The sequence below is a fragment of the Nansenia antarctica genome (genome assembly GCF_963989245.1).
Source record: "Nansenia antarctica genome assembly, chromosome: 11".
NCBI lineage: Eukaryota > Metazoa > Chordata > Actinopteri > Argentiniformes > Microstomatidae > Nansenia > Nansenia antarctica.
This window is the reverse complement of record NC_137681.1, coordinates 19,158,628-19,180,874: the sequence shown is the minus strand read 5'-3', so window position 1 is coordinate 19,180,874 and position 22,247 is coordinate 19,158,628. Positions and strand designations below refer to the sequence as shown.

General features: G+C 44.5%; 2 protein-coding genes across 2 annotated transcripts in view; one reads left to right on the top strand and one right to left on the bottom strand.

The window, feature by feature from the left end:
- Positions 1-1,160: 1,160 nt before the first annotated feature.
- On the bottom strand, positions 1,161-3,854 carry pagr1 (PAXIP1 associated glutamate-rich protein 1; the record flags this gene model as incomplete). Its single annotated transcript, XM_080542436.1, has 4 exons — positions 1,161-1,453; positions 2,630-2,721; positions 3,015-3,333; positions 3,713-3,854. 4 exons carry the CDS (start codon positions 3,852-3,854, stop codon positions 1,161-1,163), a joined length of 846 nt encoding a protein of 281 aa, XP_080398562.1.
- An 857-nt stretch (positions 3,855-4,711) lies between these two features.
- The window catches only part of LOC308167956 (kinesin-like protein KIF22), a gene marked incomplete at both ends in the record, with an annotated part of 99,922 nt that continues 82,386 nt past the window's right edge, over positions 4,712-22,247 (top strand). The window contains 10 exons of the mRNA XM_080542435.1: positions 4,712-4,899; positions 5,308-5,435; positions 5,580-5,746; positions 7,191-7,400; positions 8,104-8,262; positions 16,326-16,560; positions 16,650-16,773; positions 17,406-17,502; positions 19,257-19,422; positions 19,517-19,713. Of these exons, the coding sequence (XP_080398561.1) occupies positions 4,712-4,899; positions 5,308-5,435; positions 5,580-5,746; positions 7,191-7,400; positions 8,104-8,262; positions 16,326-16,560; positions 16,650-16,773; positions 17,406-17,502; positions 19,257-19,422; positions 19,517-19,713 (1,671 nt within the window). The remainder of the gene's footprint in view (positions 4,900-5,307; positions 5,436-5,579; positions 5,747-7,190; positions 7,401-8,103; positions 8,263-16,325; positions 16,561-16,649; positions 16,774-17,405; positions 17,503-19,256; positions 19,423-19,516; positions 19,714-22,247) is intronic.

The following is a 22,247-nucleotide window of genomic DNA, read 5'->3' as shown; positions in this document are numbered from 1 at the left end:
ATTGTTATTTACATGTCAAACAGTGTTAGTCTATTTAGTCAGACAGTGTTAGTTTATTTACATGTTAGTGTTAGTTTATTTACATGTCAGACAGTGTTAGTTTCCAGAACTTTTCATTTTTTATGAACTTTTTACATTTTAGAGTTTGAACTCTAGTGCATTAAAGGTAGCAATGGATGAATATGTTGACCTTTCTGACAGTGATGACTCAGCTTCATGAGATGTACACAAACTATTATCCCCCCCCAGACTCCTGGACCCACCAGGGCAGCGACAGTGTTCCTTTATCCAGTAGAGGGAGTTCCAGAAGGTGGTAGAGAGTTCCAGAAGGTGGTAGACAGTTCTAGAAGGTGGTAGAGGTCTAGAAGGTGCTAGAGAGTTCTAGAAGGTGGCCTGTGTTTTAGGTAGTTGGGAGTCAGAGTATTGGAGCTGTTTAGAGAGACAACAACGACTTTGTGAGTCTCCATTAAATGACATCACCGCTCCTCAACAGAACTGTCTGCTTGACTGTGATTGGTCCACACGGGGCCCATGTTGCGGTCAGAAAGGGTGTGTCACACTAGCGTGGTTAATAGTTACACATCAGAAAGGGAACCAGCCAATAGCAGGACACTAGGATTACCATCTGATGTATGTAAAGCTGCTGTGTGTGTGTGTGTGTGTCTGTCTGTGTGTTGTGCTGTCTGATGGTGTGAAGGTTAATCCTAACCTAACCCAATAGAAGGCCGGGTGAACTCCGCCTCCCTGGTGTGACACCTCCCTCAGCTCCAGTAACCACTGCTTCTTACTGTCTGTTCCACAACATGCTTGTTATTTATTTGTATGTACTTATTTATTGTTTATTTATTTGTGGTTTTTAAGCCTTATCTGAAGGCAGTGTTGTTACTCTGATTTAGCTCAAATATACTCCTGTGTCCTGAGCCTGACTGAGTGTCTTCTCTCTCTCTCTCTCTCTCACACACACACACACACACTATCCCTGGGTAAAATGTTTATTACAATGATATAAAACACAGTCATAGAAAACATACAAAACTTCATCATTATCATCATCACATATACAATTCAAGTTTTGGGAGAGTTGTGATAAATCCTCTGGGCCTCAGGTCCATGTTGTTGATAAAGTCCTCCCATCCCCTCCTCCACCCCCCCCCCCACTCTCAGTACCGTCTCTGCCGGGGGGAGAAGATGGTGCTAGGGTTGCTGTCTCTCTCCCTCTCCTTCTCTCTTTCCTTCTCTCTCTCCCTCTCCTTCTCTCTCTCCTTCTGGCTGTTGGGGGACAGGGCCACCTCCTCCTGCCCCGGCCCCACCGCCGGCGGCGCCCGGCTCTTCTCTCTGAACAGATCTCGTCCGGTGCGGAGGATGTGCTCGTCCATCCTGCGGTGGCGTTTCATGTCTGACAAGACCTTGTCCAGGCGCGCCTCACGCTTCACCGACGACCGCGCAGAGGATCCTGGGAGAGGGGGAGGAGTCAGACCAGGAACTGCTTTTATCAACCCAGTCATGTTTATATCAGGTACTGATAGAGTAGAGCCTAGATGTTATTGACCTTCAACCTTTTGGATGGACGCTAGCTACGTACTGGTAACGCTAGCTACTTCACAGCCAGCTAGAATAAGTGCAGAAAGTTACTTCCACAGAAAAACAAGACATGAAAATATGTGACCGGGTCTGGTAAAAAAGTCACCAAGTAGGGCAAACATTTTTTCATATTATTTTTTTTACAGATCATTAAAGAGCTTTTAAATGATTTGTAATACATTTAAATCAGAAAATAGTTGAAGATATGCTTATTTGAATGTTGGTCCACCTCAAACTGAGAATCAGAGAAAATAGACACATTTGCAAACATCGCGGTGCCGTACAGTCCTTGCTTTTTTGAACACCAAACACAAGTTTGTTTATAAGCCATGTATCACTAACTCACCCAGTACGTAGCAGGACGGCAGACGATATAGTGAATCCAATTCACTAATTATAAGTATTTCGTGATCCTAAAACTGTTGTTTGTTATACTGAGTGGGCTCTTCTTTTTTTTCTATAATGAAAAATACGCTTTTTGGTCATTTGCACGACTTGAGAATTGCCGCCATGCAGACCTTTTCATCAGACCGTGTCACATATAACTAGTGTCCCATATGACTAGAATATGCCTGTATTGGCTAACTACTTGCAACTATAAAGCCAATACTTGGCGCACCATCAGAACAAAGATCTTACGCATCACGCATGCTGGCAAAGAAGTTTCACTGTCCACAAGGATTCTCACGTTTTGTTGGTTTATTCCAAGTAGATCAGGCAAACAATTCCATATCCATGCAGCTGACTGAGATGTTACTACGAGATGTTTAGATGTGTTTAGATGATATGTTTGGATGGTAAAAACCGTATGTCCACCAGGTGCACTTCCTAACCCCATTAGCAGCCTACCTAAATAACCTATGAGTGAGGTCTACCTGTGTGAAGTCCCCCTAGTGACCAAAATAATAAACAACATATGGAAACAATAACTCCTGATACTTATAAGCAAATACAATAATAAGCTACAACTAATAATTATACTAAACTAATATCAAAACAGTGAAATGGCTTCTACAATGCCTATCGCTTTGCTGGGGGGTGGACCTACCTGGCGCCCTGCGGCGGTTGATGAAGGTGTTCTTGGGCGTGACTTGAACCTGCTCCTCGTCAAAGTCAAACTCTGTTGGAGAGGGAGGAGCCCTGGGAGGGAGGGATAGAGAGCAACATCATCAGTCACCTCCATCAACACTACCTACTGTCAGCTCCATCGCCACCACAGACAAGTGTCAGCATCCAATCAAATCACAGACAAGCATGATAAATAAACTTTGATTTGATTTGGTCCTGTGAAGTTGGATCGGTCACCATCACCATCCCAGCCAGCTGTCACTCCCAGACCCTCCTACTGTCAACTCTGACACTAACAGTCAACAGTCAGGAGGAACAGTCTGAGGTAACATTCTTCCACCAACACATCAAAGTCAGCAACTCACTTGCTCTCTCTCTCCTCCCTCTCATTGGCTGCGTCCTCCTCGTCGTGCCTCTCAGGAGAGGGGGTACGTTCAGGGGTGGGGGGTCTTCGAGGGAGGGGTATGAAGTTCAGCTCCAGGGTCTCTCCTTTAGAGAGCAGCTCGTACAGCCGCTTGATCTCCGCTGGAGGGGGCATCCAGTGTTCAGAGTCCTCCACCTCCTCATCGCTGTACGCTATCTCCCACTCCCCCTCCTCCTTCCCTCCTCCCTCCATCTCTCTGTCTGCTGCAGTCTCCTCCTTCTGCTCCTCTCCCTCCATCACCTCACCACCTCCCTCACCGTCTGACAGACACAGCGAAGAAGAGAGAGAGGTGTGTTAGTGTTTTGTAATTGCTCAGGTGAGGCCCTAACCGACTAATCACCTGGAACAGAGTTCTGGACACTCATCATCTAGAGTGCCACGTGTTTTATGTGACATTTACCCAACAACAATACTTTCACTTTGATTGGCTACAGCATGAAGCGTCATCATTTTTTTGGGTGAATAAAGTAATCCGTGGCACTGGAGAATGTTTACAATGAATTTGCCCGACTTTATTCACCCTCGGCCCTGAATGAGTTTAAGCACTTGACGATGAATGGGGACGCCACAGCCAGTGCACCCAGCGCAGAGGGAAGGTCGGTGTTACACTACAGTTTCTCCAGAGATAAGCACCTGTACCGTTTTCTGGTCTGGTGTCCTCTCCTGGAGCTGCTGTGCCTTCAGCCTCCTCTTCCCTTCTCCCAGCGGTCCCCTCGGGCCCCGGCCCCCCCACCCCGAGAGCCTCCATCCCCTCCCGCAGCCCCTCGGCAGCCTGCATCATGGTGGATCTAGCTAGCCAGACAGAGAGACATGCATTCAATCCCTAACGCTAAACAACATTGGTTCCCAGGCGTTATTATTAGGAAAAGTTCGCTAGCTAAGTAGATGGCGTTATGCATTGGGTGATCAATGCAATGGTAATCAACAACCATTGATTTATGAGCAACAATAGTCCTCTGGTAAATTACCTTAATCAAACGGTACGTTTAGCTGTAGCAGATCACTCTGGTTGAACAGACAGGTAGTCTGTCTACACAATAATAATACAATTCATAAAAGCTCGCCATCAAAAGCCGGCAGAAGGACCTCGTCCAGACGTAAACACCGTGGCGCCATTTTGGAGTTGTCGGCGCTGACGTCACAGGTCAAACAGGCACGAGGGCTGATTGTGATTGGCTGCTTCTGATTGGCTGCTTCTGGTTTCCGCTGCGGAGTTTGAAATCTCCCTCCGCTGTTAAAACGTCGCGTTTTTATGGACTGATTCATCTTTAACTAAAACAATTCGAAGGCAGAAACGTTGAAATATATTGTACCTCGTCGACGCAAGGCTTAAACTGCCGGTAAGATTGGCACGTTTCAGCGCTTTTGTTCCGAACATAACTTTGTTTGTTAGCTAGTGAGGCTAAGCTAACGCCACTAGTAATGGCTGGCTTGATGGCATCACGAATGAACCATTGATGCTGTCGTTATCTGTTATAAGTTATACGTTGTTGCTATATTTTGACATCATATACCCTGCTAGTTTATTATTAATGACATTGATTACAATTCTATGAATTAATTCATTGTGTTTGCCTAGTTGGAGTGATCCAACCTTCGTCTTCCTGGCAGTGCTGTGTCCCCCTCCCGTCGACAACAATGGCCCAGCGAGTGGCGGCGGCAGAGGCCCCCAGTAAGAAGCCGTCCCGGGTCCAGGTGGCAGTCCGCTTGAGGCCCTACATGGACCGGCAGGACGAGAAGGGCGAGGGATCGTGTGTCCGGGGCCTGGACTCGAAGACCCTGGAGATCATCAACTGGAGGAACGCGACGGAGACGCTCAACTACCAGTGAGTTCTGCTGCCTCCTCACCGCCTCAACCCTGCTCAGTCATTAACGTCATGTTCATGCGTGTGTCATAATAATCCTAATAAAAATAATATGGATGATGAGGTGTAGAGTCCTGGGATCAGTAGCCCAGCCTGAGACCAGACCCTTTAGGGGCGACTGTGGCTCAGGAGAGCCGGCATCTAATGATCGCAAGGTTGACAGCCCGGCGGTTCGGACCCCGACTGGCCGCTTGTGGCCAAAGGTGTCCTTGAGCAAGTGTTGAACAGACAGACTCCCAGTCAGTCATGTCATGTCATGTGTTGAGCTGGGTGGAGTGTCCATGTGTTGAAATTCTAACTCTTGAGTCTCCAGGTTTGACTGTTCTCTGTGGTCCAGTTGGACTGTTCTAACTGTTCTCTGTGGTCCAGATTTGATGCGTTCCACGGAGAGCAGTCGACGCAGCAGGAAGTGTTTGTGTCATCGGTGAAGCCCGTCCTACCTCACATCCTGAATGGACAGAACGCCAGCGTGTTTGCCTACGGACCCACAGGAGCTGGTAAGGCCATCCTAGTTTCCCTCTGTCGCGCCCCCCCCCCCTCCTCTGTCTCTCTTTCTATTTATGCAGAGTTACTCATGGTACAACTGTGGGCAGGAGTGAACCCCTGTGACACTAACCCCCCCACTCCCCCTCTCCTCCCAGGTAAGACCCACACCATGCTGGGCAGTCAGGACCAGCCAGGTGTGATCCCCAGGGCGGTGAGGGAGGTGTTCCACCTGGTCCGTGCCCAGGAGAGGAGGGAGGAGGCGGGGGGCGACGCCTGGGAGTACGCCACCAGCATGTCCTACCTGGAGATCTACAACGAGAAGGTACTGAACACACTCCATGGTTTATAGAGGGTGTTTTCTGTGGTATATAGAGCGTGTTTACTATGGTATATAGAGCAGGGGTGCCCAATACGTCGATCGCGATCGACCGGTGGATCGCAAAGGTAGTATGGGTAGATCGCATGGCATTGAACAAACCCCCCCCCCCCAAAAAAAGTTTGCCTATCATCCATCCTCACTATGGCTTTTGCCACTTGATTGACGTACAGGTAAGCCAGTCTGAGATCTGATCTTTTCACCTAACACACAGTTCACCACGCATGCGCAGTCAACAGCGCCAACTACAAAATACAAAATACCGGCGAGACTAATTAACTAGTTAGCCTTCCAATTTCTACTATTTACTATTTAGTACTAAAGAAAGGGTATACAAATGAGTGGGGAAGCTGGACCAAGTAAGAAACCAATAACGTACAACTTCCATCCAGAATGGGAGGAGGACTTTTTTACTCAATGTGATATTGGAAGTGCGTCTGTCTGATCTGCAGATCTATGATGGCTATTTAGAAGAAGGGAATTGTGGCAAAAGAGCGAAAACGTACGGCTGCAACGATAGCTTTTTAACGCGTCAGTCACGTTCTTGTTAAACACAAGAAGTCATTCAAAGACGGCGAAATTGTGAAAAAAGCGTTTCTCGAGGCTGCAGATTGCCTTTTCGATGACAGATCCACAGTGGCTGATGACACCTTGCAAGCCTGCCTACACCTTGCAACCAGCTCCTACAGCCCTGACTACTAGAAACTAGCTGCCTCCTCCCAGTGCCAGGTCTCCCACTAATGGCGCTTTACCACTACCGGGCACGGCTCGATTAAGGTAGAGAAATGCATTTATTTCCTCCTTTCAAACTAGGGAATTACCTGTTTTGTATCTGGTTTACTTTTCTGTTTGTTGGATCAGTAGTTGGCTATGGTACTGCAGACTGGCTGTCAGTGTGTGAGTGAGAGAAATTGAGGTGTGTGTGTGTGTGTGTAAGAGAGAGAGAGAGAGAGGGGGGGGGGGGGGAGAGAGGGAGGGTTTGTGCTATGGCTCCCTATGCAGACTGGCAAATGTGTGTGTGCGTGTGTGTATGTGTGTGAGTGAGAATAGCAAAGAGGGAGGGTTTGTGATGGTCTTCTCCTGTGTGGCTGTGTGACAGAGAGAAAGTGTATTGTGAGTTTACTATGCAGGCTGGGAACTGTGTGTGTGTGTGTGTTTGTAGACTAGTACGTGCGTGTACGTTTGTGATGTTGAAACTAGACTGGTAGATCTTGGCAGACTGGCTACTTGAAAAGTAGATCTTGGTTCAAAAAAGTGTGGGCACCCCTGATATAGAGGATCTTTACTGTGGTATATGTGGAGGGTCTGGTTATCAGTGTGTTAAGGGGAATTAGTTAGAAAGAGTTGTTTGACCGTACAGTTTATGACTTGAGTGTGTGTGTTTGTGCAGGTCCTGGATCTCCTGTCCCCCAGCACCCAGGACCTGCCCATCAGAGAGGACAAGGACAGGAACATCCTGATCCCGGGCCTCACCACCACGCCTCTCTCCTCCTACTCTGACTTCCACACTCACTTCCAGCCTGCCAGCCTCAACAGGACCACTGCCTCCACCAAGCTCAACCAGAGGTCCAGCCGCTCCCATGCCATCCTGCTCATCAAGGTCTCTCTCTCTCACACACACACACACACACACACACACACACACACACACACACACATATATAACAGTATAACAGTTTTCAAATCAAATGGATTTGGTATACGAGTGAATCAACGAATAGACATACATAAGTTTAAAGCAGCAAAATCCTGTTTATATTAGCTACACAGACCAACAGATCACACAATGTACCTAACCTAATGTTACACTAACCCTCCCCCACCCTCCCCTACCCACCCAAATATCCATGGTCAAAATAATAAACAGACCAACAGTTTAACATAAAGTCACAAGTGCCATCTAAAATGGTAACAAAAAAAAACAGTACCCTTCACAGTAACAACAAACCCACTGGTCTCAGGATACCTCTAAGCCTACTACTTCTTCTGCTTCTTCTCTTTCAGCCAGTTGCTGAGACAAACTAGCCTGTTTATATTTTCAGAGCTCAAGGCTGCCCTCTTTTTTTGCACTATGTTGTCTGCAAGGGAGAAAAGTCTCTCACAAGGGATAGAAATGGCATGGCTGGCCAACTACAAAAAAAACGAAAGGGATTAAAATGCATTAACGTTTTCTGTAATTAATTAATCGAAATTGACGCGTTAAAGTCCCAGCCCTAATTAATATATAAATACACATATATACATACACACACATACACGTGCAATACTCTCTAGGTCTCTAAAGGTGTCCCTGTCCCCCCCAGGTGGTGCGTTCCCAGCGCGCCCCACCCCACCGCCAGCAGACAGGGAAGCTGTACCTGGTGGATCTGGCGGGGTCGGAGGACAACAGACGCACCGGGAACCAGGGAATCCGCCTGAAGGAGAGCGGTGCCATCAACCTCTCTCTGTTCACCCTCAGCAAGGTCATCCATCTATCCATCCATCTATAGTATCTATCTATCTGTCTATCCGTGTGTCTATCTATCTATAGCAGTGGTTCTCAACCTTTTGGGGCCAGCGCCCCCCTGTCCATTATCCAGGTCTCTTACCACCCCCCATAAAAAAGTAGGCTTATTTTCTTCCCTGAATATTAATGTTGACGAATATTCTGTTTTATATCATTTAAAAAGCATGTTACTGAATGCCAAATAATATATTTGATTTAACTGGGCAGTTGGGATATCATTATCATTAGTTTACCAGAGAGCAGAAAGGCCATGTGAATAAAAATTATGTTTATGAGTGTTAAACAAACGAACTCAGTCAAGAGCAGAGAATACAAACAGACTGCTAATGAACAGCAGAAATGTCATGTCCGGTGCAGAACAAACAGTAGGCTACAAAACTGTACATTAGGCCTACAGAACTGACCTTTCCGATTCAAGTCCTGCCCCCCCAAATCAAACTATTTTAAAAATCAATCAAACGAGCTCCCTGTAGTCTAGCTATCTATTAGGGGTGTAACTCCCTGTATTATTATTTTTTTTTCAGTACGTACCGCGGTTTTGAAGTCATGGTTCAGTACGTTTTCGGTACAACAGAGAAAAAATTCACAAAACATATATTTTTTTAAAGCGGTGCAGCCTGTAAGTAACATTTGTGTGTTTGTAGCATGAGATTTAAACCAATGAGAAGTCGCCTATGCGTCACATGCCCGGCAATACAATATTAGCTTCACAAAACCATGCCCAGCATCAGACAGCTCTATCTTGAAAAGTATAAATGTCACAGCTTAGATATTTACACAGTAGGAATCCTGGGACCCAGGTGAACATTGATACATATTATGTCTGTGTACCGTAAATACTGTCGTCGTCATCACAAGTTAGAAAATGGGTTTGAAATGGAAATGACCAACTGGGTGATGCCGTCTCAAAAAGTGAGCAAGTTCGACGTACAGCCAGCCGCATACCCGATCGCAGGTGAACAATGCCGGCATATAGCTTTGGTCCGATCCACCTATCTTTGTCCATTGTAGGTAACTGAGAAAGTGTAATTTTCCCAAGAGAGGAGACTTAAGGGATGCTAAAGGAACTTCAAGCTCTAGATTAAACTGCGCGTGTGTGCGCATGCGTACTGGCTGAGATTACATAAACATACAAAAAAAGTTCTGCATTCTTTCGGTACACACGCTAACCGAACCGAAGGACCAGTACCAAAATCTTCCGTACAAATATGTACCATTACACCCCTACCATCCATCTATCTATAGAATCTCTATATATAGTTGTCTGTCTATCTATCCATCCATCCATGTATGTATCTATCTATCTATAGTATCTATCTATCTGTAGTATATATCTATAGTTTCTATCTATCTCTAATATCTATCTATAGCATCTATCTCTATTTAACTTGGACCAAACCTGGCAGAAAAAATATCTGATCCATTGTCATCTGAGGATAGGGATGACAACCTTATAGATAGAAATCCTAGCTCAATGTTTCTTACACCAGTAGAAGAAAAGGAAATAATAGATATTGTTAATAAATGTAAATACAAAACATCTAGTGATTGCAATGAAATTGATATGAAAATTGTGAAAAGGGTAATTGAGGGGATTTCAGAACCACTGACATATATCTGTAACTTATCGTTCCAAACCAGTACATTTCCTAACAAAATGAAAATAGCTTAAGTTGTACCGCTGTATAAAACTGGGGATAGACACCACTTCACAAATTACAGGCCTATTTCTTTACTTCCACAATTGTCCAAAATTCTAGAAAAATTATTCAATAACAGATTAGACAAATTCATAGATAAACATAAATTACTTTCTGACAGTCAATACGGATTCCGATCAAACAGTTCAACATCACTGGCATTAATTGAATCAATCGAGGGAATTACAAACGCTATAGACCACAAACAGTATGCAGTTGGCGTATTCATTGATCTTAAAAAAGCTTTCGACACAATCAATCATAACATATTAATCAATAAACTGGAACGGTATGGGATCAGGGGGGTAGCATTGCACTGGGTGAGAAGTTATTTAAGAGACAGGAAACAATTTGTGAAGTTGGGAGAGTATTCATCGTCATGCTTGGACATTGCTTGTGGCGTCCCCCAAGGGTCATTATTGGGTCCGAAACGGTTTATTCTTTATATAAATGATATTTGCAAGGTATCAAAAACATTACAATTAGTACTATTCACAGATGATACAAATATTTTTTGTTCTGGGGGGAATTTAAAGGAGCTAATGGAGATGATTACTTCAGAAATGTGCAAATTGAAAAGATGGTTTGACATAAACAAATTATCATTAAACCTAAGCAAAACTAACTACCGTATTTTCCGGACTATAAGTCGCGGTTTTTTTCATACTTTGGCTGGTCCTGCGACTTATAGTCAGGTGCGACTTATATATCAATAATTCATAATCTCTGACTGACATGAACTGACATACGGTAATCTCTGACTGACATGAACCAAGGAGTAACTTCCGCTAGCGCCTCATACACGATAGAATAGCCATTATACTTGACAATGTGGACATTAAACACGACAATGTGGACATTAAACATGATGTTATGGACCTTATACACAATGTTATGGACGTTATAAACGATATTAAAGTCATTTATTCCTTCCAGAGACTGTTCTATGTTGCTAAGTTACCCCCGCGAGGCTATTTTGCTACTTCCGCTAGCGCCACATACGCGATAGAATAGCCATTATACTCGACAATGTGGACATTACACACGACAATGTGGACATTAAACATGATATTATGGACCTTATACACGATATTATGAACGTTATACACGATATTAAAGTCATTTATTACCTTTCAGAGGCTGTTCAATGTTGCATTGTTTGTAGGTCGCCCTTCATCCTAACTACTTCCGTTTTTCACCAAGCTATCTTTGTCATGGCCTTATACACGATAAATAGTCGTTACACTCGACAATGTGGACATTAAGCACTATATTATGAACGTTATACACGCTATTATGAACGTTATACACGATATTAAAGTCATTTATTACCTTTCAGAGGCTGTTCCATCCTGTTTGCTTGCTCCCGCGACGCCATTTTGCTAACCTTCGTTAGCAACGCGCTAGCTAGCCCTGGCTTTACACTCGATAATTTAAGTATTTCTAACCTTTCAGAAGAAGTTTTAACGTGAATTATGTCCTTCCTGGGCTTACAAATCCTCTCATGTCTCTTCACAGTGCCAGACTAGAGTCAAGCTCAACAGGGTCTTCTTTCCCCGCTGATTCCGCCAAGCCCGTTCCCTTGAACCATGCGACTTATAGTCCAGTGCGACTTATATGTGGTTTTTTCCTCTTCATGACCCATTTTTGGCCTGCTGCGACTTATACTCGGGTGCGACTTATAGTCCGGAAAATACGGTACATGTTATTTGGTAATTATAAAATGAATACTCAAGTACAGATACAGGTAGATGGTGTGGACATTGAAAGAGTTCATGAAATTAAGTTTCTTGGTGTGATAATTGATGATAGAATAAGCTGGTCATCTCATATAAAAAATGTCAGAAATAAACTGTCAAGAAGCATTTCAGTACTGAGTAAGGCAAGACATGTTCTGGACCATAAATCACTCCACACTCTCTACTGCTCACTGCTTTTACCATATTTAAATTATTGTGCGGAATTTTGGGGCAATACTTGTGACTACAATCACTATTAATATTGCAAAAAAGAGCCATAAGGTTAATTCATAATTCCGGTTATAGAGATCACACAAATTCATTATTCTTAAAATCAAAAACATTAAATTTCACGGATCTGGTCCACCTTCTAACAGCACAAATAATGTATAAAGCAATTAACAACCTACTCCCTGGGAATATTAAAACATTGTTTTTTGATAGAGATAAACATATTTATGTACGTACAACGTTAAAACGTTTTTGTATTTCTATATGTGGAGTGAAGCTGTGGAACGGATTGAGTGTGGAGCTAAAGCGGTGTCCAAGCATGACCCAGTTCAAAAAGCGGTATAAAAACATGGTTTTCACCAGGTACGAAGAGGAAGAAGGGCTTTGATAGTCATCAGGGGGCCGTTCCACTAAAGTGGATTAGTATATCGGCGATTGAAATAAATCAGGCGATCAGGCAACTCTGGATTGGAATTCAAGCCTCAGGTGATTCCTCGAACGAGGATCAGGCTTGTGTAGGGCTGTTACGATTCGTCGACGTCGTGGACGTAATCGACTACGTCAATACGTCGACTTGCGTAATGTGCGTCGGTGCGTCGTTTTTTTTATTTTAATTTTTTTAAATAAGCAAAAAAAAAAGCAAAAATGAGATGGCCTATCACAGCAGTACGTCTGCAATGAACGAGCACCTCAAGCGAAAGCATCCTGGAGCTCTTTGTGAAGACAGCCGCAAGATAGCACCACCGTAAGTCACCGTTGTATTTCTGTTCACTTTTCCGGCCGTGTATGAGTGAAAAATTGATAGCTACTAGCTAATGTTACACAAGCAATGTAGCTCACCACAGTTTGTATGTCTTGTCTTCTGGTGTTAGTAACGTTAGCTATGTAGCTGGCTAGCTACGGTAGCCTATTGTCATTGTGGTGCTCGCACCTACTGTACGTTATCTAGCTCGTAGCTCGCATGCTACGTTAGCATCAATTTAGCTAATCATAACATAGCAGCGAGAGTAACGTTAGCTAGCTATGTAGCTACTAGCTAGCTATGTGTTGTGGTGATGGACAGACTTCTAAATGGCCATGTTGGCATTCAAGTTGGCTAAACATAGCAGTGAGGTGGAAATTAAGGGGCCTACACATGATATTTATTTATTTATTTAAATTAGTCGTTAGACTAATCGAAAAAATAATCGCTAGATTAATCGTTAGAAAAATAGTATTTTGGGACAGCCCTAGGCTTGTGTCATGAGTGTTCACAGAACACCGGCTTACAAATCCTCGATATGGGCACGTACACGCAGACATAAAGAGCCCCGAAGAGTCGATCTGTCGAAATGAAGATACTCCACTCTGCAGGGGTCCTACATTTGCGCAGCATTCCGAATTATTGATCTTTATGAAGACGGAAAAATAAGATGTAAAATAGTGCAATACTGCCGCAATTAACAAGGCGAGGGAAATGGTTTGGCAAGAAATTGCTGACCGATTAAATGCGTAGGTCATACTAGCCCTAGTTATTGTTATATGTTCATATTTTAATAAATAAATATTTACTACTGTGGTGATATCAGCAGCAGGCTAAAATCGTTTTATCGTCACGATGGCCTAGTGGTATTTACCGCTGTCGTGGTATTTATTCGTCTTTTTAAGACGGTGGTTCGAATCCCTCTTCAGACACACTTTTTTATTGCATTTCGTTGTCTGAATCTAATCTAAAATCTCATCTAAAATATAGTAATAGTAAGTATATAGGCTATAAAATGATGGTGCAGGCTAATTTACAAGAACTGACACGATTACAATGGTGTTTGAAGCCTTTCTGAGTAAATTATGTTCTTAAACTAGACCCTGGATTTGGCATAGATTATTTTTTCTTACGATTACTGATGGATAGGGGTGTAACGGATCACGGATAATCCGTGATCCGTACGGATCGCCCCCCACGGTTCGGCACGCATGTGTACCGCGGATCAATTGCAAAATGTAACCAAGTAATAATATTACTTAATATTAGTTAATATCCCTTGTAAATCACAATGTAGAGTTGCCATGAAAAGATAGACGCGACAGTTGCGTGCTTTGTTTTACTCTAAAGCGCAATGATAGGTTGATAATGGAAAAAAAAATCCAGAACAAGGCTGCGTTCGTAAATTCGCTCTGGAATCTGATCAGCATTCATGGAACGCCTCTTGTCCAATCAAATTACTTGGTCCCTTTATGACGTCGGACCCAGTGTGCTCTCCGGCGCTCTCAGACCAAATTTACGAACGCAGCCCAAGTGTATCATGGCGAGTAGAGTAGTGCTGCTAATGTTGGCGACAGAGAAGAACTCGAAATGCCTCCCTCGTCATTGAAATCCCATGTATGGGAGCACTTTGGCTTTTCTGTCAATTATAACAATGACGGACAAAGTGTGGTCGATAACAAAGTTACGGTGTTTAAGCGTTGTGCAACGAGAAAGTCGTACGAGCATGGCCACACATTTGCTGTGACATCACCCTGGTGTGTTGACGGGAGGCACGAAAAAGGCAGCTTGACTACTTCTGATAATGTAGCCAATGTTTTCATACCATGTTTAAAGTAAGGTTTCACTTTATTATTTAGTTAAAAGTGGCATAAAACATGTTTATTTGTCTGCTTTAAAGAGCCCAGTGATTCACTGCTGCAACCAGGTGCCTCCTCCCTCTCTCCTACTGCATCATTTAAGTTGAATGTGTGTTTCTGTTTAATATGTAGACTAATGTTTGAGTGTAGAATATGTTATGTATGTGTATATACCAGTTTTGACATCTTGAATGTTGTTGGGTTTCACACAGTAAAAGTGGTGTTTTTACAGAATTCGAGGAAAAAGCTTTTTATTTTTATTTTTATGTTTTGTGTTGATCCGAAAAATGATCCGATCCGTGACTCAAAAACCGTGAAACGATCCGATCCGTGAGTTAGGTGATCCGTTACACCCCTACTGATGGATAGATGATTCACTTAGACTCAGATATATATATGTTGTAAATCGATTTGCATGAAGGCTTCGGTTAAATGTAAAAAAGAAAAGAAAAAATAATCACTTAAATCAAGTCTCGAACCCGCATCCTTCGGAACTCTAGCTGGTTGCCTTAACCACTGCGCCAGCCAGACCGCTGTGACAAAAGCAATGCAAGTTGATAGACATACCTATTTATTTAATTTAATTTTTTACACGTTTTAATTTATTTATCTATCTATCACACTTTCAAAATATCAGGTTATCTATCACACAATCAAACTATCTATCTATCGATCGATCACACTTTCAAATTATCTATCTATCACACAGTCAAACTATCTAATCTATCTATCTCGTGTGAAGTGGGAACTAATATTTCCTAAAAGACACAGGAACTGTCGTTCGGGATGTAGTTTCCGCCTGTGAGCCTTTTTTGACGCACGCATTACGTTAGCCACCCTGTAAGTCTGTTTATTTATTTTTTTTGAATTTGTTTTTCAGATTTTATCCCTTTTTCACCCTATTTGGTATCCAATTGAACCCAACCTAGCATCCAATTATCCCCTGCCTATTGCGTAGGATCCGCCGCCCGACCCCGTAGCCGGCAGCCCCAGAGGAGATCGCCAGGCAGACTAGCTGACTGGCTCCTCGAGCCCGACACCGTTATTCCGGCACCCAGGGGGCGGTGTTGCGCGACGGATCCTTGTCCGGAAATAGTCCTATACCGCCCTCGGGAGCGGCCGCTCAATATGCCGCTCCCTGTGTGCCCTGGCCATATCCGGGTCTGGCGAGACCGGGATTTGATCCCAGTCCCCGGTGGGCAGCTTGCACTAGTCCGCTACGCCACCGCGGGGCTGTAAGTCTGCTTTTATAATTATATCTGACTCAGAAGGATATGTTGCATAGCAACCAAGCAGCGAATTATTTGAGCCACATTGATGGAACCGACCGCAAGCTTATTTAAACCTGGATCAGAGTTAATCGCTTGGATCAGAGTTAATCTCGCTTAGTGGAACTGCCCCCAGGTGTTTTCACAGATTATTTGTTTATTTACATTATCTGTTTTCTATTGTTGGTAAATATGTAAATACGTAAATACATTTGATTTAATTTAACAAATATTATATTAATTTTGAAGTTAACTGTAGATTATTAATTATTAATCTCTGAGTATTGGAGAAGGTAGGATTAAATAAGATAATGCTTCTTCCTACTCCTTTTCGGACATGTTAAGTAAATAGTGTTTTTTGTTTTGTTTTTTCTTGTTTTAGTTTTTTGTTGTTATAACTATTTCTTTTTTCACATGTTCGAAATAAAGCTTTCATTCATTCATCTTTAGTATCTCTCTATCTGTCTCTGTGACCTACAGGTGGTGGACTCCCTGAACTCTGGTGTTGGGGGCCGTGTCCCCTACAGAGACAGCAAGCTGACACGCCTCCTGCAGGACTCTCTGGGAGGCTCCTCCCACGCCGTCATGGTTACCAACATCGCCCCAGAGTACCGGTACTACTTTGATACGTTCACTGCCCTCAACTTCGCAGCCAAGTCCAAACTCATCGTCAACAAGCCCTTCGTCAGGGAGACGATTGCCAAGCCAACACAGGGTGAGTCATGTTTATTACAGTAGTGGGCGACGCTCTGAGCATCGACAATGATGTGATTTGAGTGCGTGTGTGTGTGTGTTGCCCTGCAGTGAAGCGGTCCAGAGAGAAGGCCGAGGCAGGGGCTTCTGGTCACACTGAACCCCAGAAGAAGAGAGTGAAAGGAGGCAAGAAGACACAGCAGGAGGCCCCCTCACCTCCAGCACTACCACATAGGTTCGACACACACACACACACACACACACGCACCAACCAGACACACACTGGCCCAATCCCAATTCATCCTTGCCCCTACCACTCTGTTTTGTGCGTTCACATGTAGGGGTAGGGTGGCCCGATTCTTGTTGGGATAGAGGGGTAGGGTGAAGTGGTTGGGCTTTTGCTTGAGTTTTTTCAGAGGCATACTCAAAATGGAGTGTTATGCGAAATCTCCAAGAATGCCTTGCGAATCATCGTAAAGATAAAAATATTATTTTCTTCTTAAATAAAGATTTTAAATTAAATTATGATAAGCATTGTATTACCTTAGTTTAATGTCATTATGTCAATGTTATCAATGTATTATAGACCTTTTCTTTCTAACAAACATAACAACAAAATCGCTAGTATGCTGATGTCTCTAACTATCAAGCTGTGCCCGGACCTATCAGGTTCTTGAAGGGTTGTCCCATTTCATAGGGGAAGATTTCAACCACTACCCCTTGTATCTCTGTTACTAGGGGCAAGCCGAAAACGAGGTGTAGGGGTAAAAATAAGAAATGGCATTGGGCCACACACACACACACACACACACTAGAGAGAGAGACAGACACACAGACACCTGTGACCCCTGACCCTGTGACCCCCAGTTCTCCAGAGTCGTCGGTGCTGGAGCGTCTGAAGGCGCTGGAGAAGATGATGGGCGACCCAGAGAGAGAGAGACTCAACCTGCTCAAGGAGATCCAGGTCTCGCACACGCGCACACACACTTCATACACATGTCATACACTTCATACCAGAAGTGGGAGTAAGTCACACATAAGGTAAGGCACATAAATCCCATCTTACCGTGGTGAGAACCAGTCAAGTCATTGCTCAGGTCAAGCAAATCACAAGTCAAGTCATACACAATTCTGATGATCTATCCAGTTTCCACATTTAAATCAGTTAAGAGACAGTGGTCATTGTCTCAAGTTGAGTTTTATTTTCAATATTAACAAAACCTTTTGACATTTTGTGGCAATCAATAAGAAGCCTCTTAAATGAACAACAAGAATAGATAAACTAAAAACAAGTATATAAAATAAGTATATACAGCCTAAAATGTAAATATTAATGACTTTACTAAACATTCAAACTATTCAAGTATAATGATTTTTGTCATTAATGAACTGACTTTTATGGGACATGCTATTAATAGTAAGTAAGTAAAGCTTTATTTATATAGCGCCTTTCGTACATGAAATGCAACTCAAAGCGCTTATTAATCTTATTTTGTTGGAGCATAAATAAGTATGTCAGGTCATGAATACATACAGTATATACTAGGGATGCACCGAACATTCGGCCACCGAATGTATTCGGCCGAATATCGCAAAATAAAGCACATTCGGTATTCGGCCGAATGTGTGAAAACACCGAATGTTTACCACCGAATAGTGGCCGTGTTTTGATGACGCAATACAATTAAATATAACTCTCAACAGGCGCGCGGCGCGAGGCGACGCGCTTTCAAAACTGGCTGCGTTCGTAAATTCACTCAGGAAATCCGATCAGCACTCGTGGAATGCCTCTCGTCCAATCAAATGACTCGGTTTCTCTATGACGTCGGGCCCAGTGTGCGCTCCAGCGCTCTCAGAGCGACTTTACGAACGCAATCTTACACTCATCTAGTTAGTTAGCTTAGCAGTCGTAGCGGAAGAAGCAGAGTTGTTGCCTTGTTGAAAACATATTCAGACTCCCAGCTGTTCTACACGAGTTTATGACATGCAGCTGTATCATGCGGTGGTTTCTATGCAAACCAGAGACTATAAAAACAAAAGATATTCATTCTGAAATAACATGAACTATTATCCTTACACTCAGGTGGACTCAATTCAACTTGTTGAATGACTTGTTGAAGACATTTAGCATTTGACCTAATTTTAAGAGTGACAAAGGGTCTGAATACTTATGTACATGAGGTATTTCTGTATTTACATTTTAATACATTTGCAAACATTAAAAAACGTTTTTACTTAGATTATGGGGTACTGTGTGTGGATTGATGGCAAATCTATTAAAAAAAGTGAAGGGATCTAAATACTTTCTGAAGCCTATGTAGAGACAAATCATGAATATCATTAACTTGAACCCTGGAAAGCAGTAGAGATTAAATCCCACGATAATTAGTTATAATAAGTTATATAAAAGTTCTTTTTTTTCAATCTCAATTTCTTTCTTTGAGAAGCATGAATAAAAAGCAAAATGTATTTAGTTTATGCAATGATAAAATTAAAAACTGCCGATACACATTCGGTATTCGGTATTCGGCCAAGTGTTTCCTTAAATTCGGCTTCGGCCTCGGCCAAGAATTTTCATTTCGGTGCATCCCTAGTATATACACACACATGCTCGTCACACACACACACACACTCTCACACACACACACACACACACAGACACACACACAGGCAGACCAGTCACTGACACTGTGTGTGTGTGTGTGTGTGTACGTACAGGAGCTGAAGAAGGAGCTGAAGGAGAAAGAGAAGGTGTTTGAGAGTAACGCCAGGATAGGGACAGGCTCTGAGGACACGCCCCTCTTCCAGAACACTCTGCCCCCCCTCCACAGGAAGCCCACTGCCAAGCACAAGAAACAGCAGGCGGTGGTCCTGCCCCTGCAGGGTAGGTTTCCTATCAGTCATACAGCCTCAGACCTGTCAATCATACAGCCATAGTCAGCTGACTACAGACCACTCTAACGTGTCTCCTCCCCCAGTGTCCCAGTCCCTGCAGCAGTGTGTGGCGGTGGTGAAGAAGACGTCAGTGTGTCAGAAGGCGGGGAGTGCGTCGCCCCTGGTGCTGGAGGGGAAGGAGAACGCCTCCCCCTCAGACTGGCAGTCCCAGCTGGACCACGAGGTGCTGGCCCGGGCCACCCAGAGGATCCTGGAGCTGCTCAATTCTGGCTCTCTGAAGGAGCTGAAGAAGCTGCAGCAGATTGGAGACAAGAAGGCCAAGCTCATCCTGGGCTGGAGAGAGATCAACGGACACTTCACTCAGGTACACAAACCAGCCAGGCAACCAGCCAGTCAGGTACACAAACCAGCCAGTCAACCAGCCAGTCAGGTACATAAACCAGCCAGTCAACCAGCCAGTCAGGTACACAAACCAGCCGGTCAACCAGCCAGTCAGGTACATAAACCAGCCAGTCAACCAGCCAGTCAGGTACACAAACCAGCCGGTCAATGTTGTAAGTCAGGTACATAAACCAGCCAGTCAACGAGCCAGTCAGGTACATAAACCAGCCAGTCAACCAGCTAGTCAGGTACACAAACCAGCCAGTCAGTATTGATGGTCCCAGAGGGAGGGAGGGTGGTATGAGAGGAGGCAAGGGAACGTAGTGCTGCAGCATCAACATCATCATCATCTTCATCGTCATCACCACCTCTGTAATCTGTCTGTCCTGTCTTAGGTAGAGGATCTAACCAAGATAGAAGGCATCACAGCAAAGAGGTTCAGCTCCTTCATCAAGGTGAGCTAGTCGAGCCCAGAGTCATTATTTAGTCCTCTGGTTGGTGGAGGGCCTCTACTCTTCTCTACTCCTCTGGCCTCCCCTACTCTCCCCTGGCCTCCCCTACTCTCTCCTCCTCTACTCTCCTCTCTCCTCAAGCCTCCCATACTCTCCTCTGGCCTCCCCTACTCTCTCCTCCTCTACTCTCCTCTCTCCTCAAGCCTCCCCTACTCTCTCCTCCTCTACTCTGGCCTCCCCTACTCTCCTCTGGCCTCCCCTACTCTCCTCCTCTACTCTCCTCTCTCCTCAAGCCTCCCCTACTCTCCCCTGGCCTACCCTACTCTCTCCTCCTCTACTCTCCTCTCTCCTCTGGCCTCCCCTACTCTCCTCCTCTACTCTCCTCTCTCCTCTGGCCTCCCCTACTCTCCCCTGGCCTCCCCTACTCTCCTCCTCTACTCTCCTCTCTCCTCTGGCCTCCCCTACTCTCTCCTCCTCTACTCTCCTCTCTCCTCAAGCCTCTCCTACTCTCCTCTGGCCTCCCCTACTCTCTCCTCCTCTACTCTGGCCTCCCCTACTCTCTCCTCCTCTACTCTGGCCTCCCCTACTCTCCTCTGGCCTCCCCTACTCTCCCCTGGCCTCCCCTACTCTCCTCCTCTACTCTCCTCTCTCCTCAAGCCTCCCCTACTCTCCTCTGGCCTCCCCTACTCTCCTCTGGCCTCCCCTACTCTCCCCTGGCCTCCTCTACTCTCCTCTCTCCTCTGGCCTCCCCTACTCTCCTCCTCTACTCTCCTCTCTCCTCAAGCCTCCCCTACTCTCCCCTGGCCTCCCCTACTCTCCTCTCTCCTCTGGCCTCCCCTACTCTCCTCTGGCCTCCTCTACTCTCCCTACTCTCTCCTCCCCTACTCTCTCCTCCTCTACTCTCCTCTGGCCTCCTCTACTCTCCTCTCTCCTCAAGCCTCCCCTACTCTCCCCTGGCCTCCTCTACTCTCCCCTGGCCTCCCCTACTCTCTCCTCCCCTACTCTCTCCTCCTCTACTCTCCTCTCTCCTCTGGCCTCCTCTACTCTCCTCTCTCCTCTGGCCTCCCCTACTCTCCTCTGGTCTCCTCTACTCTCCCCTGGCCTCCCCTACTCTCTCCTCCTCTACTCTCTCCTCTCTACTCTCCTCTAATCTGGCCTCCTCTCCTCTGTGGTGCTCTCTGAATGTGGTCTGTCCAAAAAATGTGGTCTGCCTGTCTGTCTGACTCTGCTGTGTTCCCCCTGCAGGCTAACATCCTGAGTCTGGGGAATTGAGATCGTCTCCTCCCTACCTGCTTCTCCACCATTTATGACTTGGATTTGATTTCTCTTGTAATGTTATGATAATAATAATAATAACAATAATAAGACAACTATCAGTTCAGTCAATAAGTCTTATTATTATGATATTATTATTATTATTGTATGAACGTATAGTCTGTATATAAACCCGTTTTTTTTTAAAAACCTTTTTACTATGACAGTATTTTTGTGTGTTTATTATGCTGACGTCATTCTCGTCACATTATTATTATTAGGTGTTGTTGTAGTAACTGCTGTTGGCCACCTGATTTTAATAAATATCTCTCCTAACGGAATTCCCTTTTTATTTAGTCCATTCAATCAAGATGTGTATAGATGATTATGATGAATATATAGATATGTCGTTTCTAAATATTTTTGTCATATAATTCCTACCGTAGGCTACACTGCATTCATAACGAGGCTTGAAAAAAAGGCAGATTCTGGCGCGCGTGCGTGCGCGTGTGTGTGTTAGCCGGAGGTAGACGCGGAGAAAGCAGAATGATAGTGATACTAATATAGAGATTGGTGTCTGAATAACTAGATGACACATGTCTGCAGCTCGGGGGGTGTGCGCGCGCGCATGTGTGTGTCTAGGGGGGTGCTGACTGATGATTCTCGCTGCGTGGTCCACTTCTCTCCATCCCTCCCTCCCACGGCAGTCTCTTTGATTTCAGTGTGT